Source organism: Somniosus microcephalus, chromosome 34 (assembly GCF_052327205.1).
Source record: "Somniosus microcephalus isolate GS21.2 chromosome 34, FLI_Smic_1.0, whole genome shotgun sequence".
NCBI lineage: Eukaryota > Metazoa > Chordata > Chondrichthyes > Squaliformes > Somniosidae > Somniosus > Somniosus microcephalus.
The window spans coordinates 12,284,865-12,302,740 of record NC_141020.1 but is presented as its reverse complement, the minus strand read 5'-3'; the positions used below and the strand labels follow the sequence as shown (position 1 = coordinate 12,302,740).

The 17,876-nt window shown below is 53.0% G+C and overlaps 1 protein-coding gene across 3 annotated transcripts in view; it reads right to left on the bottom strand.

Annotated features, from left to right (window-relative positions):
• Positions 1 to 7,620: 7,620 nt before the first annotated feature.
• LOC147096771 (guanine nucleotide-binding protein G(I)/G(S)/G(O) subunit gamma-8-like) overlaps positions 7,621 to 17,876 on the bottom strand; it is a 79,521-nt gene continuing 69,265 nt past the window's right edge. For all 3 annotated transcript variants that reach the window (XM_085973390.1, XM_085973389.1, XM_085973391.1), the window contains exons 2-3: positions 10,970 to 11,121; positions 7,621 to 7,920 (exon numbers count right to left, since the gene is read on the bottom strand). In XM_085973390.1, coding sequence (XP_085829516.1) covers positions 7,792 to 7,920; positions 10,970 to 11,053 — 213 coding nt within the window. In that variant the 5' untranslated portion in view covers positions 11,054 to 11,121 and the 3' untranslated portion in view covers positions 7,621 to 7,791. The remainder of the gene's footprint in view (positions 7,921 to 10,969; positions 11,122 to 17,876) is intronic.

The following is a 17,876-nucleotide window of genomic DNA, read 5'->3' as shown; positions in this document are numbered from 1 at the left end:
CTCCTTTGGCACCACGATTAATGCTAGCGTGTGCTCTCTGTCCTTGTGTGTTACTTTGACAATGCATCTTCCTTTCACTGGTATATCAGTACCTGAGTATCCTGTCACTTTCACTTTTATTCCATGTATCTTTGGTCTGGGTCTAATTTTCTTAAAATCAGTCTCTGATATCACATTAACTTGTGCTCCAGTATCCAATTTAAATGGAATGTGTATGTCATTCACTTTTAGTGTCAACATCCAGTCTCTTTTTTCTTTTTTGTTTTCAGACACAACATCCACGTAGAACTCCTCTATCTCGCTTTCATCTACTGCATGGACCTTGCTTTGTTGCGCTTGGTTCTTACAGCAACGGGCATAATGGTTGTTTTTGTTGCAACTATTGCATGTTTTACCATATGCTGGACACTTTTTTGGTGGATGCTGTGTACTGCATCGACTACATGGCTTTCGATTGTCCCTTTCATTTTTGTTCGCTGACAGCCATGACTCAGTGGGTAGCACTCTTGCCACTGAGTCATGAAGGTTGTGGGTTCAAGTCTCACTCCAGCAGCACATAGTGATGTAAAGACTACTGAGCACTTGGTTTGAGTATAAAACAAGGCTTTAATCAACTGTTTCAAAACCATGAGATTTCTAGTTACTGTACATCACTAGTTCCTGGTTACAGAAACATCCTGAGCAAGCTGGGCCCACGCCCGAGTATTTATCCTTCTTGGACGGCGCCACCAGCTGGCCGCCCAGTGTTACTTCATGAGTCATGATAAGATTCATGACACGTCAGCTGACTGCTCCCAATGCGATACTGACAGAGTGCTGCCGTCTTTCAGATGGGCTGTTAAACAGAAGCCCTGTCTGCCCTCTTGGATTGGATGTAAAAGATCCCACGGCCACTATTCGAAGAAGAGCAGGGGGAGTTCTCCCCGGTGTCCTGGGGCCAATATTTATACCTCAACCAACATCACTAGAACAGATTATTTGGTCATTTATGTCGTTGCTGTTTGTGGGAGCTTGCTGTGCACAAATTGGCTGCTGCGTTTCCTACATTACTACAGTGACTCCACTTCCAAAGTACTTCGTTGGCTGTAAAGAGCTTTGGGACATCCTGAGGTTGTGAAAGGTGCTATAGAAATGCAAGTTCTTTATAAGGAAAGACTGGGGAGAGTTGAGCTTTTCAGGGATATACGATATTAAACCTTCAATAGCTTCAGACCACACCCTGAGAGGCGGGCACAGGTTCAATAGAAGGTAAATTTAGGACTGCGATCAGGGAGTCCCTCAGACAGACAGTGATCGACACTTGGAATAGACTCTGGGTTGGGATGTGGAGGTGAAAATCCTGGAATTATTTCAGACACAGGTGGATGCTGGAATTGGGGGGGCGGTGGGGACTTGAAGGGTCAGTTTGGGTGAATGAGCTGAGCTGGGTCAATTGTCCTTCCTCGGTTGAAGCTAACTTGCGACCTTCTGGAGAAGGTGCAAAAAATATTGACCCACGGATGATATCAGAACTGAGAGGTTATAACTATCGGGAAAGGCTGAACAGGGTGAGGGCTCTTTTCTCCAGAAAAGAGAAGGTTGAGGGGTGACCTGATAGTGGTCTTTAAAATTATGAAGGGGTTCGATAGGGTAGACGTAGAGAAGATGTTTCCACTTGTGGTGGAGACCAGAACTAGGGGCCATCAATATTAGATAGTCACTGATAAAGCCAATAGGGAATTCAGAAGATACTTCTTTACCCAGAGAGTGGTGAGAATGTGGAACTCGCTACCACAGGGAGTGGTTGAGGCAAATAGTGTAGATGCATTTAAGAGGAAGCTACACGAGGGAGAAAGGAATAGAAGGTTATGTTAGTCATAGAGTCAAAGGGCTGGATTTTCATTGAGGAGGCGTGTAGGAGGCGGGACTACAACTTTCGGGGTTGTAGTCCCGCCTCCATCGAGTTGTGGCCAACCCACGCGATTTTCACTTGATTGACCTTGTTGAGCCCGCCCAGCGGACTCAGCAGGCCAATTAAGGGCCACCCGGCAACAGGGGACATCACAGATTGACATTTCATCTGTCAAAAGCTTTTGACAGATGAAATATCAGTGTTTGACAGCTCTTTGAAGCTGTCAAACACTGACAATCTGTACACAAAGTTAATTCCTTCCTCTCAGGCTGATTTAGAGATCTCTCCAGAACAGGAAGCTGAATGCTGCAACTTTTGACAGCTCGCGGCCATTCTGCTTTCTGTGCCGGTGAGATGAGGGACTCCCAAGACCTGAAGGAAGGAAGGCTGCAAAGGTAAGTAAGGTAAGTAAAACTTCTTTAAACACTTTACACACACCAAACACACTTACCTCTGCACTCATGCACCCATCACTCACCTGAACACCGGACATCTCGAACCCTCCAAGTCCTTCAGCCCGACGGCCCGCCTCGCTAACTTGGCGTGGTTTGGAGCCGTCGGGAATCCCACACTTCAGCAATAAAAATAGGGATTAGGCTAAAAACTGCCTGTTAACTACCTGTTAACAGGCAGTTAATTGGCACTAATCCCCTTCCCGCCTCAGGGAGGCGGGTCCCAGCACAGGTCGGGCATCCGCCTCCTTTGAAGCTGGCATGGATGCGGGTTGGGGCGGGATGGATTCGTGCCCCCTGATTTCGAGATTTTAACCCCCCACACGCCTCCAATCCCGCCTCCACGGCCCAATGAAAATCCTGCCCATAGAGTTATACAGCACAGAAAGAGGCCCTTCGGCCCATCGTGTCCGCGCCGGCCATCAAGCCCTGTCTATTCTAATCCCATTTTCCAGCACTTGGTCCGTAGCCTTGTATGCTATGGTGTTTCAAGTGCTCATCTAAATGCTTCTTGAATGTTGTGAGGGTTCCTGCCTCTACCACCCTTTCAGGCAGTGAGTTCCAGATTCCAACCACCCTCTGGGTGAAAAAGTTTTTCCTCAAATCCCCTCTAAACCTCCTGCCCCTTACCTTGAAACTATGCCCCCTGGTTATTGACCCCTCTACTAAGGGGAAAAGTTCCTTTCTATCTATCCTATCTATGCCCCTCATAATTTTGTACACCTCAATCAGGTCCCCCCTCAGCCTTCTCTGCTCTAAGGAAAACAACCCCAGCCTGTCCAGTCTCTCCTCATAGCTGAAGCGCTCCAGCCCAGGTAACATCCTGGTGAATCTCCTCTGCACCCTCTCCAATGCAATCACATCCTTCCTATAGTGTGGCGACCAGAACTGCACACAGTATTCCAGCTGTGGCCTAACTAGCGTTTTGTACAGCTCCATCATAACCTCCCTGCTCTTATATTCTATGCCTCGGCTAATGAAGGCAAGTATCCCATATGCCTTCGTAACCACCTTATCTACCTGTCCTGCTGCCTTCAGGGATCTATGTACATGCACACCAAGGTCCCTCTGATCCTCTGTCCTTTCTAGGGTCCTACCACTCATTGTGTATTCCCTTGCCTTGTTAGTCCTCCCAAAATGCATCACCTCACACTTTTCAGGGTTAAATTCCATTTGCCACTGTTCTGCCTATCTGACCAACACCAATTCTTCCAGTTCTGTGTTTAGTGAGGGTGTGATTCATAGAAACATAGAAGATAGGAGCAGGAGTAGGCCATTCGGCCCCTCGAGCCTGTTCCGCCATTTAATGAGATCATGGCTGATCATCCAAATTCAGTACCCTGTCCCTGCTTTCTCCCCATATCCCTTGATCCCTTTAGCCTTAGGAAATATATCTAACTCCTTCTTGAATATATTTAATGAATTGGCCTCTACTGCCTTCTATGGTAGAGAACTCCACAGGTTCACCACTCTCTGGGTGAAGAAATTCCTCCTCATCTCAGTCCTAAATGGCTTACCCCTTATCCTTAGACTGTGACCCCTGGTTCTGGACTCCCCGGCCATCGGGAACATCCTTCCTGCATCTAGTCTGTCTAGTCCTGTTAGAATGTTATTGTTTTCGAACGTTAGTTTGGAGATATCAGGCGCTGGCAGGAGATGGCGCTCTAAGTACACACATAAATGTAGGCAGAGTATTCCAAAAAGGCACTTGGGAAACAGTATTGTAGAGAGACCAATACTCGGTACTGGACCGTTGGCACAGGCCTGTAGGCCGACAGTTTCTCGCATCTTCAGGAGAAATTGGAAAGGAAAGGGGGCTATAGGTACGGGATGAAATGCAAAAAGGTGTAGAACAGAGGGCAGGAGAAACTTCTTCACACCGAGAGACGTGTGAGGCTGCAAAAAAATTCACTTCCAGGGTTAGTGGTCGAGGCAGAAACGACATCAACATTCAATCTCGGATTGGCTCGGGGTGGGGGGGTGGGGGATGAAGGGATATGGGATTACGTGATTGAGACTATTTGCACGCATGAAGGGAAAAATATTTTGCAGGGCTGCAGGGAAAGAGCTGGGGGGAATGGGGACGAATCAGACAGCTCCTTCAGAGAGCCAGCACAGGCACGATGGGCCGAATGGCCTCCTTCTGTGCTGTGTCATTCTATGATTCTGCTGGTTGGGCCGAGTGGCCCCTGTCCCCCGTTGCAGCTGCCGTGGATCTCGATGTAGAAAAGCGCGCAAGAATCTGCCAGTAAAACCTGTTGCCATGGCGAGCGATATCAAATTGAGACAACTTTATTTAAAATGTAAGGGCTGCGTCACAATAACACACGCCACAAAACCCGGAGGTGGTGAGCCAATTGCAGTCCGGCGCATCTTTTACGCCGGGCAATATTTTGTTGAACCGATGTTGCACGAAACCCGTCACAGGCGCATTTCTATAGCGTCTTTCACGACCACCGGGCATCTCAAAGCGCTTTACAGCCAATGAAGTACTTTTGAAGTGCAGTCACTGTTGTAATGTAGGAAACGCGGCAGCCAATTTGCGCACAGCAAGCTCCCACAAACAGCAATGCGATAATGACCCGATCATCTGTTTTTGTTATGTGAATTGAGGGATAAATATTAGCCCCAGAGCACCGGGGAGAACTCCCCCGGCTCTTCTTCGAAATAGTGCCGCGGGATCTTTTACGTCCACTTGAGAGAGAGCAGACGGGGCCTCGGTTTAACGTCTCATCCGAGAAACAGCACCTCTGACAGTGCAGCACTCCCTCAGTACTGCACTGGGAGTGTCAGCCTAGCTTTATGTGCTCAAGTCTCTGGAGTGGGACTTGAACCCACAACCTTCTGACTCAGAGGCGAGTGTGCTACCCACAGAGCCACAGCTGACAATATGTCACAGGACCAGATCACGTGTGTGGACGCTACAGTGTGGGGGATTCTGGGAATTTGTAGCAAAGCACGGTGGGTGTCCCCAATGTGTCACGGTTTATATATCTCTAAATATCTACAGGTTTATTTTTTTGAGGGTCATTGATAATGTTCCCGTTAATCTGCGTGGCTGTCTGGAGGTCCCGCGCAGACCACTTCTCAATGGATAAACTGCCCATGTGCGTAAATTTGAATGGGCCGTGCAGCCTCTTAAAGGGGCCACGCACCCAAAGAAAAATCGGAGGGAACATTGGTCACCGATGCTGTCACTGTTTGGGGGGGGGCACAGGGGGGGGGCGGCGAATGGAATCATTTCCATTTAGCAGACCCGGTGACTCGTGACTAGCAAGAATCATTGGCTAGTTAAAAAAATAAAGGGCGGAGCCTTGCACGTGGGCATCTGCCTTCTGCAGCACAGAAACATAGAAGATAGGAGCAGGAGTCGGCCATTTGGCCCCTCGAGCCTGCTCCGCCATTCAATGCGATCATGGCTGATCATCCAGGTACCCTGTCCCTGCCTTCTCCCCATATCCCTTGATCCCTTTAGCCTTAAGAAATATATCTAACTCCTGCTTGAATATATTTAATGAATTGGCCTCCACTACCTTCTGTGGTAGAGAATTCCACAGGTTCACCACTCTCTGGGTGAAGAAATTCCTCCTCATCTCAGTCCTAAATGGCCTACCCCTTATCTTTAGACTGTGACCCCTGGTTCTGGACTCCTCCGCCATCGGGAACATCCCTCCTGCATCTAGTCTGTCCAGTCCTGTTAGAATTTTATAAGTTTCAATGAGATCCCCTCTCATTCTTCTAAACTCCAGCGAGTATAAGCCCAATCGACCCAATCTCTCCTCATACGTCATCATGCAGCAGGCAAATTGTCCGTCGGAAACATTCAAGCATAACAGAGCTTTTATTTTTAGGTGTTGCTAACTCTGGTTAGACGTATTCTCTGAGGTTTCGTCAATGGCGTCCAACCGCGCCGCCTCCACGCTCCCACCATTGGTCGATTGGTTGTCCAGCGCCTCCGTCCTTACCCTACACCCGCCAGTTGGAAAGTGAACTTTTTTTTTTAATGGGCTGTGGGCGTCGCTGGCAAGGCCAGCATTTATTGCCCATCCCTAGTTGCCCTTGAGAAGTTGGTGGTGAGCCGCCTTCTTGAACCGCTGCAGTCCGTGTGGTGAAGGTGCTCCCACAGTGCTGTTAGGGAGGGAGTTCCTGGATTTTGATCCAGCGACAATGAAGGATTGGCCGATATATTTCCAAGTCGGGATGGTGTGTGACTTGGGGGGGAACTTGGAGGTGCTGGTGTTCCCGTGCGCCTGCTGCCCTTGTCCTTCTAGGTGGAAGAGGTCGCGGGTTTGGGAGGTGCTGACTTGATTGGATGATTCTTTGACTGTCAGTCAAACAATCTTTCCCCACCCCATCTCCAATAACTAACCAACCAAAGTGCTCAAAGAATATGAAACAAAACTCAACTATTTGATTTTTTTAACGCTGCCAATAATTGTTTTCCCAGGTTTCGCTCGTGCCCTGGAGATTATCCTTAAATTCCTGGAGACTCCAGGCCAATCCTGGAGGGGTTGGCGACCATGGACTAGTAACAAAACAATGTAATAGTAGCTTGTAATCCATTAGTTGGTGATGAAGAATTATTTACGGCTGTCTTTGCACTCTAATGCAGGAGACAACCAGTGACATTCTCCCCAACATTAAGGCACTAACAGACATCATCTATTTTCCCAAATAGAAACATAGTAAAATAGGAGCAGGAGTAGGCCATTCGGCCCTTCGAGCCTGCTCGGCCATTCAATATGATCATGGCTGATCCTCTATCTCAATACCATATTCCCGCTCTCTCCCCATACCCCTTGATGCCTTTTGTGTCTAGAAATCTATCGATCTCCTTCTTAAATATATTCAGTGACTTGGCCTCCACAGCCTTCTGTGGTAGAGAATTCCACAGGTTCACCACCCTCTGAGTGAAGAAATTTCTCCTCATCTCAGTCCTAAATGTCCTACCCCGTATCCTGAGACTGTGACTCCTTGTTCTAGACCCCCCCCCCCAAGCCAGAGGAAACATCCTCCCTGCATCCAGTCTGTCTAGCCCGGCCAGAATTTTATACGTTTCAATGAAGAATGATCTCTCATTCTTCTAAACTCCAGTGAATACAGGCCTAGTCGACCCTAATTCCCAGTGTTACACTTTACGAGGGCCGGGATGTGTTGAGCCTAACTACCCGTGTGGAGTTTTATTCTACAACATGCTAGTACATGGCGGGGGGGGCGCTAAATTAAGTTATGTTTTTCTAATGAGGAGTCTGTCAATCACTGCACTCGAGACAGGACTGGTGATGAATGTTCCTCATTTATTATTCATATTAAGCTACAATAATCTTCTGCCCATGTACAATCTTTACCCAAGCTCCTTGCAAAGCCAACGGTTCGCTCCATTTCGCCTCAGTGCCGCCACTGGGGGGGCCGTGTGCGCGCCGGGGCGGAGGAGCGGGCGAGGTGTCTTCAAAGGATCGCGCACATCAGTTTCTTGTCCCGGAACGGATTGTCGGAGGATGGGACCGGAGTGACGAGCGGATCCTCCTTGGCGTGTTCCTCGCAGTACGCCAGTAGCTCGGCCGCTGCCTTGGAGACCTAGGGGGGAAGGAAAGGAGTCACGGGTGGAGCCGGCAACAGGGGCGCTCGAACTCGCAACATTTCATCGTTCTAAGCACACTTGAAAGCAGGGGAGGTGCGGATGATCTGACTCTCGCTGGGGTGCAGTCCCACGGGATCGGCCTGTACTCCAGCACCTGGCAGAAGTGTCCCGTGCTTCAAATGCCCAGCCAATGGCGGCAGGCTATTCAACTACGGAGGGAGCCACAAGCCAATCCATTCTGGCTCTTCCCAGCTTCAACACGCAGACTTGTCAGCAAGTGTCGCTCGAAAGGGATCAGGAGCAGGACTCAGCCTGACGGAGCTCTCTGTCACAGTCAAACTGAGGTCAGTTCAGCCAGCACAGAGAGCGGTGGAACACCCAGCTCAGGACAGTCCAGGAGCCCAGGGCAGGTACAGCACGGGTTAGATACAGAGTAAAGCTCCCTCTACACTGTCCCATCAAACACTCCCAGGACAGGTACAGCACGGGTTAGATACAGAGTAAAGCTCCCTCTACACTGTCCCATCAAACACTCCCAGGACAGGTACAGCACGGGTTAGATACAGAGTAAAGCTCCCTCTACACTGTCCCATCAAACACTCCCGGGGCAGGTACAGCACGGGTTAGATACAGAGTAAAGCTCCCTCTACACTGTCCCATCAAACACTCCCAGGGCAGGTACAGCACGGGTTAGATACAGAGTAAAGCTCCCTCTACACTGTCCCATCAAACACTCCCAGGACAGGTACAGCACGGGTTAGATACAGAGTAAAGCTCCCTCTACACTGTCCCATCAAACACTCCCAGGACAGGTACAGCACGGGTTAGATACAGAGTAAAGCTCCCTCTACACTGTCCCATCAAACACTCCCAGGGCAGGTACAGCATGGGTTAGATACAGAGTAAAGCTCCCTCTACACTGTCCCATCAAACACTCCCAGGGCAGGTACAACACGGGGTTAGATACAGAGTAAAGCTCCCTCTACACTGTCCCATCAAACACTCCCAGGGCAGGTACAGCACGGGTTAGATACAGAGTAAAGCTCCCTCTACACTGTCCCATCAAACACTCCCAGGGCAGGACCAGCACGGGTTAGATACAGAGTAAAGCTCCCTCTACACTGTCCCATCAAACACTCCCAGGGCAGGTACAGCATGGGTTAGATACAGAGTAAAGCTCCCTCTACACTGTCCCATCAAACACTCCCAGGGCAGGTACAGCACGGGTTAGATACAGAGTAAAGCTCCCTCTACACTGTCCCATCAAACACTCCCAGGGCAGGTACAGCATGGGTTAGATACAGAGTAAAGCTCTCTCTACACTGTCCCCATCAAACACCCCCAGGGCAGGTACAGCACGGGTTAGATACAGAGTAAAGCTCCCTCTACACTGTCCCATCAAACACTCCCAGGGCAGGTACAGCATGGGTTAGATACAGAGTAAAGCTCTCTCTACACTGTCCCCATCAAACACTCCCAGGGCAGGTACAGCACGGGTTAGATACAGAGTAAAGCTCCCTCTACACTGTCCCATCAAACACTCCCAGGGCAGGTACAGCACGGGTTAGATACAGAGTAAAGCTCCCTCTACACTGTCCCATCAAACACTCGCAGGGCAGGTACTGCACGGGTTAGATACAGAGTAAAGCTCACTCTACACTGTCCCATCAAACACTCCCAGGGCAGCAGCAACTTTATGCCACCTTTAAATCAGCAAAAACCCTGAGGAAATAAGGGAGGTAGTGAAAGAGATGGCTTAGAAGGTTGTGAGAGAGGCAGCAAATTAAATAGTTTGCTTGTTTATTCTCAGGATGTGTCGTATTTATTGTCCACCATCGATGGTCTCTGAGAAGATAGTTGTTGGCCTTCAATAACTCTTCCTCTAATGGTTTACTAAGTGTCAGCTACATATTGTGGGATTGGAGTCACTTGTATCATTAGTGAACCAGTTGGGTTTTATTATGGGAGTCTGGAAGTCTATTAACATCCCCCTAGTGCTCGCCCAGATATATATATAGAAAGGTTATGAACTCACAATCTCAGGTTTTGTTACCCCAGTACAGTAGTACCACAACCCCTATACCACACCTTGAAGGGGGAAGAGTGACAGCGTGTGGGCTGGAAGGTCCTCCTTCACTGGTGGACCAGAGGGAAGAAAGGTGTAAAGAAGGGCAGAGATGGATGAATGGGGGGTTTTGCTCATTGGGCTGGAGTAGGCCCAACAAGAACAACAACGTGCATTTATATAGCCTTTAATGTCGTAAAACATCCCAGGGTGTAAATCAGACACAATTTGACACCGAGCCACATAAGGAGACATTAGGACAGGTGACCAAAAGCTTGGTCAAAAGAGGTAGGTGACATGAATCAGTCATTCATGAAAGAAAGACTTATGAAATAATACTGAGCGGCCTGCGGGTGGCGCTGTCCAGGGAGAGTATAAATACTCGGGCACGGACCCAGCTTGCGCAGGACATTCTTAACAGGAACTAGTGAAGGACACAACTAGACCTCCATGTTGTAAAACAGTTGATTAAAGCTTTGTTTAACGCTTAGACCAAGTGCCTAGTAGTTTTCTTATGTCAGTCGGTTTTAAGGAGCGTCTTAAAGAAGGAGAGAGAGGTAGAGAGGTTTAGGGAGGGCATTCCAGAGCTTAGGGTCCAGGCGGCTGAAGGCACGGCCGCCAATGGTGGAGAGATTAAAATCGGGGAAGCGCAAGAGACCAGAACTGGAGGAGCGCAGAGATCTCGGAGGGTTGTAGGGCTGGAGGAGCTTACAGAGACAGGGAGGGGGGGGCGAAGCCCATGGAGGGATTTGAACGTGAGGATTAGAATTATAAATTTGAGGTGTTGCTGGACCGGGAGTCCATGTAGGCCAGTGAGCACAGGTGGTGATGCCAAGTGAAGCCTCCTTTACACCACCCCATGAAAATCTCAGAACGTCGGCCAGGGCAGCTCTCGCTCTTCACTGGGTGTGTGTGTGTGTGGGAACACCTGGCACTGAGGTGCCAGAGACTAACGAACCACTGGCTGTCCACGGCCTCACCTGCATCCTGTCGATGTGGACCTCCAGCTTCAGCTGCTCCACAGCCATCCTGGCCTCCGCGATCTTTGCCGTCATGTTCGGCATCTTGCTTCGCTCAGCTGCTGACTCCTCGACCAGTCGAAGAAAGGTTTAATGCCGGATTCGCGGCTGATCTGGAGAGATGGATCGTGAGAATAGAAAGAAAGAACTTGCATTTCCATAGCGCCTTTCAACACCTCGGGACGTCCCAAAGCGCTTTACAGCCAATGAAGTACTTTCTGAAGTGTAGTCGCTGTTGTAATGTAGGAAACGCGGCAGCCAATTTGCGCACAGCAAGCTCCCACAAACAGCGATGTGATAATGACCGGATCATCTGTTTAAGGGGTGATCTGATTGAGGTGTGTAAGATGATTAAAGGATTTGGTAGGGTAGAGAGAGAAAAGCTATTCCCTCTGGTGGGGAATCTAGAACAAAGAGGCATAACCTTAAAATTAGAGCTAGGGGTAGAAACAGAAAAATAGAAAAATAGGAGCAGGAGTCGGCCATTCGGCCCTTCGAGCCTGCTCCGCCATTCAATATGATCATGGCTGATCCTCTATCTCAATACCATATTCCCACTCTCTCCCCATACCCCTTGATGCCTTTTGTGTCTAGAAATCTATCTATCTCCTTCTTAAATATATTCAGTGACTTGGCCTCCACAGCCTTCTGTGGTAGAGAATTCCACAGGTTCACCACCCTCTGAGTGAAGACATTTCTCCTCATCTCAATCCTAAATGTCCTACCCCGTATCCTGAAACTGTGACCCCTCGTTCTAGACCCCCCCCAGCCAGGGGAAACATCCTCCCTGCATCCAGTCTGTCTAGCCCTGTCAGAATGTTATACGTTTCAATGAGATCCCCTCTCATTCTTCCAAACTCTAGTGAATACAGGCCTAGTCGACCCAATCTCTCCTCATACGACAGTCCTGCCATCCCAGGAATCAGTCTGGTGAACCTTCGCTGCACTCCCTCTATGGCAAGTGTATCCTTCCTTAGATACGGATCTGCCATGATCTCATGGTGATGTCCACACAAAGGGTGGTGGAAATCTGGAGCTCTCTGCCCCAAAAAGCTGTTGAGGCTGGGGGTCAATTGAAAATTTCACACTGAGATGGATAGGTTTTTGTTAGGCGAGGATATTAAGGGTTACGGCACCAAGGCGGGTAGATGGAGTTACGATACAGATCTGCCGTGATCTCATTGAATGGCGGAACAGGCTCAAGGGGCTGAATGGCCTCCTCCTGTTCCTAGGACCTCAAAACAGTGTGCGTGTTTCTCTTCCTCCCATTATCTCTAGACTTTTATGAGCCCAACCATGGTGTGTACCTGAACATTGCTTCCTACTTTACCTCTCATTCTCTCCTACTCTTTCCAACCCGGGTGGGCTCCTGGCCTGTGGACCTGGTCTCTTCGAACAACAATAGCGGGAGGCTGGATGGATCAAACGTTTTGGTTTGCCGTGCTGGCCGTTTATTAGTTTAAAGCTGTGCGTCGATACGGCGCTTTTCCGCTCCGCTCAGATACGTCACAAGTAGGGTTCCCCACTCTGGTTGGATATATGTTATCTCGAGACTTGACTATTCCAACGCACTCCTGGCCAGCCTCCCACATTCCACCCTACGTAAACTTGAGGTCATCCAAAACTCGGCTGCCCGTGTCCTAACTCGCACCATGTCCCGTTCGCCCATCACCCCCTGTGCTCGCTGACCTACATTGGCTCCCAGTTAAGCAGCGCCTCGATTTCAAAATTCTCATCCTTGTTTTCAAATCCCTCCATGGCTTCGCCCATCCCTATCTCTGTAACCTCCTCCAGCCCCACAACCCCTGAGCTATCTGCACTCCTCTAATTCTGCCCTCTTGAGCATCCCTGATTATAATCGCTCCACCATTGGTGGCCGTGCCTTCAGCTGCCTGGACCCTAAGCTCTGGAATTCGCTCCCTAAACCTCTCCGCCTCTCTACCTCTCTTTCCTCCTTTAAGACGGTCCTAAAAACCGACCTCTTCGACCAAACCTGCCCTAATTTCTCCTCATGTGGCTCGGTGTCAAATTTTGTTTGATAATCGCTCCTGTGAAGCGCCTTGGGACGTTGTACTGTGTTAAAGGCGCTATGTAAATACAGGTTGTTGGATGTGTCATCACATGATCTCCTGCTGCCAAGGGTCCCGCCCCCACACTCCCGCCATTGGTCGCCTGGCATGTCCCTCGTCGCGGAGCCCCGCCTTCCCGCGGCCAATCAGAAAGCAAATAGACTCTTCAATGACCCGACTGGATGACCTTGACTGTCAATCAAACGGCCCCTCTTTCCCCCCATGTCCAATATTTTTATAATTTAACAACAAATGTTCAAAGAAAGTTTTAAGAGAAACCACAATGTTTTTATTGGCCCTGATGATTTTTCTCCTGGGCTTGGCTCACAGCAGTGTCCTGGAGATGAATCGTTCATTCCTAGAGCCTCCAGACCAATCCTTTGGGGTTGGGAATTCTCAAAGCTGTTCACACAACGAATTACTTTAAAGTGCAGTCGTCATTATGTAAACAAATGGCACAGTGAGATCTCACAAACATCAAGGAGGTAAATGACCAATTAATTTGTTTTTGGTAGTGTTGGTTGAGGGAGGAATGTTGGCCCAAGGCCAGGAGATCGCTCCGCTGGTCTTCAAATAGTGCCACGGGATTTTTAAAATCCATCGGAGCGGGCCGCCGGGGCCTGAGCTCAACAAATCACAGCTAAAGAAATGGCTTCAGCGCCCTGGTGTGTGAGGGTGAGAGGCCTCTGCTCAGGGCCCTGGTGTGTGAGGGGGTGAGGCCTCTGCTCAGGGCCCTGGTGTGTGAGGGGGAAAGGCCTTTGCTCAGGGCCCTGGTGTGTGAGAGGCTGAGGCCTCTGCTCAGGGCCCTGGTGTGTGAGAGGGAGAGGCCTCTGCTCAGGGCACTGGTGTGTGAGGGGGAGAGGCCTCTGCTCAGACCCTGGTGTGTGAGGGGAGAGGCCTCTGGTCAGGCCCTGGTGTGTGAGCGGGAAAGGCCTCTGCTCAGGGCCCTGGTGTGTGAGGGGGTGAGGCCTCTGCTCAGGGCCCTGGTGTGTGAGAGGGAGAGGCCTCTGCTCAGGGCCCTGGTGTGTGAGGGGGTGAGGCCTCTGCTCAGGGCCCTGGTGTGTGAGGGGGTGAGGCCTCTGCTCAGGGCCCTGGTGTGTGAGGGGAGAGGCCTCTGCTGAGGCCCTGGTGTGTCAGGGGGAGAGGCCTCAGCTCAGGGCCTGGTGTGAGAGGGGGAGAGGCCTCAGCTCAAGGCCTGGTGTGAGAGGGGAAAAGGCCACTGCTCAGGCCCTGGTGTGTGATGGGGAAAGGCCTCTGCTCAGGCCCTGGTGTGTCAGGGGGAGAGGCCTCAGCTCAGGGCCTGGTGTAAGAGGGGGAGAGGCCTCAGCTCAGGGCCTGGTGTGAGAGGGGAAAAGGCATCTGCTCAGGCCCTGGTGTGTGATGGGAAGAGGTCTCAGCTCAGGGCCTGGTGTGAGAGGGGGAAAGGCCTCTGCTTAGGCCCTGGTGTGTGAGGGGGAAAAGCCTCTGCTCAGGTCCCTGGTGTGAGGGGGAGAGGCCTTTGCTCAGGCCCTGGTGTGTGAGAGGGAGAGGCCTCTGCTCATGGCCTGGTGTGTGAGGGGGGAGAGGCCTCTGCTCAGGGCCCTGGTTTGTGAGGGGGAGAGGCCTCTGCTCAGGGCCCTGGTGTGTGAGAGGGGAAAGGCCTCTGCTCAGGGCCCTGGTGTGTGAGAGGGGAGAGGCCTCTGCTCAGGACCTGGTGTGTGAGAGGGGGAAAGGCCTCTGCTCAGGGCCTGGTGTGTGAGAGGGGAGAGGCCTCTGCTCAGGGCCTGGTGTGTGAGAGGGGAAAGGCCTCTGCTCAGGTCCTGGTGTGTGAGAGGGGAGAGGCCTCTGCTCAGGGCCCTGGTGTGTCAGGGGGAGAGGCCTCTGCTCAGGGCCCTCGTGTGTGAGGGGGAAAGGGCTCTGCTCGGGGCCCTGGTGTGTGAGGGGGAGAGGCCTCTGCTCGGGGCCCTGGTGTGTGAGAGGGAGAGGCCTCTGCTCAGGGCACTGGTGTGTGAGGGGGAGAGGCCTCTGCTCAGGCCCTGGTGTTTGAGGGGAGAGGCCTCTGGTCAGGCCCTGGTGTGTGAGGGGGAAAGGCCTCTGCTCAGGGCCCTGGTGTGTGAGGGGGTGAGGCCTCTGCTCAGGGCCCTGGTGTGTGAGAGGGAGAGGCCTTTGCTCAAGGCCCTGGTGTGTGAGGGGGTGAGGCCTCAGCTCAGGGCCCTGGTGTGTGAGGGGGTGAGGTCTCTGCTCAGGGCCCTGGTGTGTGAGGGGAGAGGCCTCTGCTCAGGCCCTGGTGTGTCAGGGGGAGAGGCCTCAGCTCAGGGCCTGGTGTGAGAGGGGGAGAGGCCTCAGCTCAGGGCCTGGTGTGAGAGGGGAAAAGGCCACTGCTCAGGCCCTGGTGTGTGATGGGGAAAGGCCTCTGCTCAGGCCCTGGTGTGTCAGGGGGAGAGGCCTCAGCTCAGGGCCTGGTGTAAGAGGGGGAGAGGCCTCAGCTCAGGGCCTGGTGTGAGAGGGGAAAAGGCATCTGCTCAGGCCCTGGTGTGTGATGGGAAGAGGTCTCAGCTCAGGGCCTGGTGTGAGAGGGGGAAAGGCCTCTGCTTAGGCCCTGGTGTGTGAGGGGGAAAAGCCTCTGCTCAGGTCCCTGGTGTGAGGGGGCGAGGCCTTTGCTCAAGCCCTGGTGTGTGAGAGGGAGAGGCCTCTGCTCATGGCCTGGTGTGTGAGGGGGGAGCGGCCTCTGCTCAGGGCCTGGTGTGTGAAAGGGGAGAGGCCTCTGCTCAGGGCCCTGGTGTGTGAGAGGGAGAGGCCTCTGCTCAGGGCCCTGGTGTGTGAGAGGGAGAGGCCTCTGCTCAGGGCCCTGGTGTGTGAGGGGGAGAGGCCTCTGCTCAGGGCCCTGGTGTGTGAGGGGGTGAGGCCTCTGCTCAGGGCCCTGGTGTGTGAGGGGAGAGGCCTCTGCTCAGGCCCTGGTGTGTCAGGGGGAGAGGCCTCAGCTCAGGGCCTGGTGTGAGAGGGGGAGAGGCCTCAGCTCAGGGCCTGGTGTGAGAGGGGAAAAGGCCACTGCTCAGGCCCTGGTGTGTGATGGGGAAAGGCCTCTGCTCAGGCCCTGGTGTGTCAGGGGGAGAGGCCTCAGCTCAGGGCCTGGTGTGTGAAAGGGGAGAGGCCTCAGCTCAGGCCCTGGTGTGTGAGGGGGAAAAGCCTCTGCTCAGGGCCCTGGTGTGTGAGGGGGAGAGGCCTCTGCTCAGGGCTTGGTGTGTGAGAGGGGAAAGGCTTCTGCTCAGGGCCTGGTGTGTGAGAGGGGAGAGGCCTCTGCTCGGGGCCTGGTGTGTGAAGGGTGAGGCCTCTGCTCAGGCCCTGGTGTGTGAGGGGGAATGGCCTCTGCTCAGGGCCCTGGTGTGTGAGGGGGAGAGGCCTCTGCTCAGGCCCTGGTGTGTGAGGGGAGAGGCCTCTGGTCAGGCCCTGGTGTGTGAGGGGGAAGGGCCTCTGCTCAGGGCCCTGGTGTGTGAGGGGGTTAGGCCTCTGCTCAGGGCCCTGGTGTGTGAGAGGGAGAGGCCTCTGCTCAAGGCCCTGGTGAGTGAGGGGGCGAGGCCTCTGCTCAGGGCACTGGTGTGTGAGGGGGTGAGGCCTCTGCTCAGGGCCTTGTGTGTGAGGGGTGAGGCCTCTGCTCAGGGCCCTGGTGTGTGAGGGGGTGAGGCCTCTGCTCAGGGCCCTGGTGTATGAGGGGAGAGGCCTCTGCTCAGGCCCTGGTGTGTCAGGGGGAGAGGCCTCAGCTCAGGCCCTGGTGTGAGAGGGGAAAAGGCCTCTGCTCAGGCCCTGGTGTGTCAGGGGGAGAGGCCTCAGCTCAGGGCCTGGTGTGAGAGGGGGAGAGGCCTCAGCTCAGGGCCTGGTGTGAGAGGGGAAAAGGCCACTGCTCAGGCCCTGGTGTGTGATGGGGAAAGGCCTCTGCTCAGGACCTGGTGTGTGAGAGGGGGAAAGGCCTCTGCTCAGGGCCTGGTGTGTGAGGGGGAAAGGCCTCTGCTCAGGGACTGGTGTGTGAGAGGGGAGAGGCCTCTGCTCGGGGCCTGGTGTGTGAGAGGGGAAAGGCCTCTGCTCAGGGCCTGGTGTGTGAGCGGGGAGAGGCCTCTGCTCGGGGCCCTTGTGTGTGAGGGGAAAGGCCTCAGCTCAGGCCCTGGTGTGTGAGGGGGAAAAGCCTCTGCTCTGGGCCCTGGTGTGTGAGGGGGAGAGGCCTCTGCTCAGGGCCTGGTGTGTGAGAGGGGAAAGGCTTCTGCTCAGGGCCTGGTGTGTGAGAGGGGAGAGGCCTCTGCTCGGGGCCTGGTGTGTGAAGGGTGAGGCCTCTGCTCAGGCCCTGGTGTGTGAGGGGGAATGGCCTCTGCTCACGGCCCTGGTGTATGAGGGGAGAGGCCTCTGCTCAGGCCCTGGTGTGTCAGGGGGAGAGGCCTCAGCTCAGGGCCTGGTGTGAGAGGGGGAGAGGCCTCAGCTCAGGGCCTGGTGTGAGAGGGGAAAAGGCCACTGCTCAGGCCCTGGTGTGTGATGGGGAAAGGCCTCTGCTCAGGCCCTGGTGTGTCAGGGGGAGAGGCCTCAGCTCAGGGCCTGGTGTAAGAGGGGGAGAGGCCTCAGCTCAGGGCCTGGTGTGAGAGGGGAAAAGGCATCTTCTCAGGCCCTGGTGTGTGATGGGAAGAGGTCTCAGCTCAGGGCCTGGTGTGAGAGGGGGAAAGGCCTCTGCTTAGGCCCTGGTGTGTGAGGGGGAAAAGCCTCTGCTCAGGTCCCTGGTGTGAAGGGGAGAGGCCTTTGCTCAGGCCCTGGTGTGTGACAGGGAGAGGCCTCTGCTCATG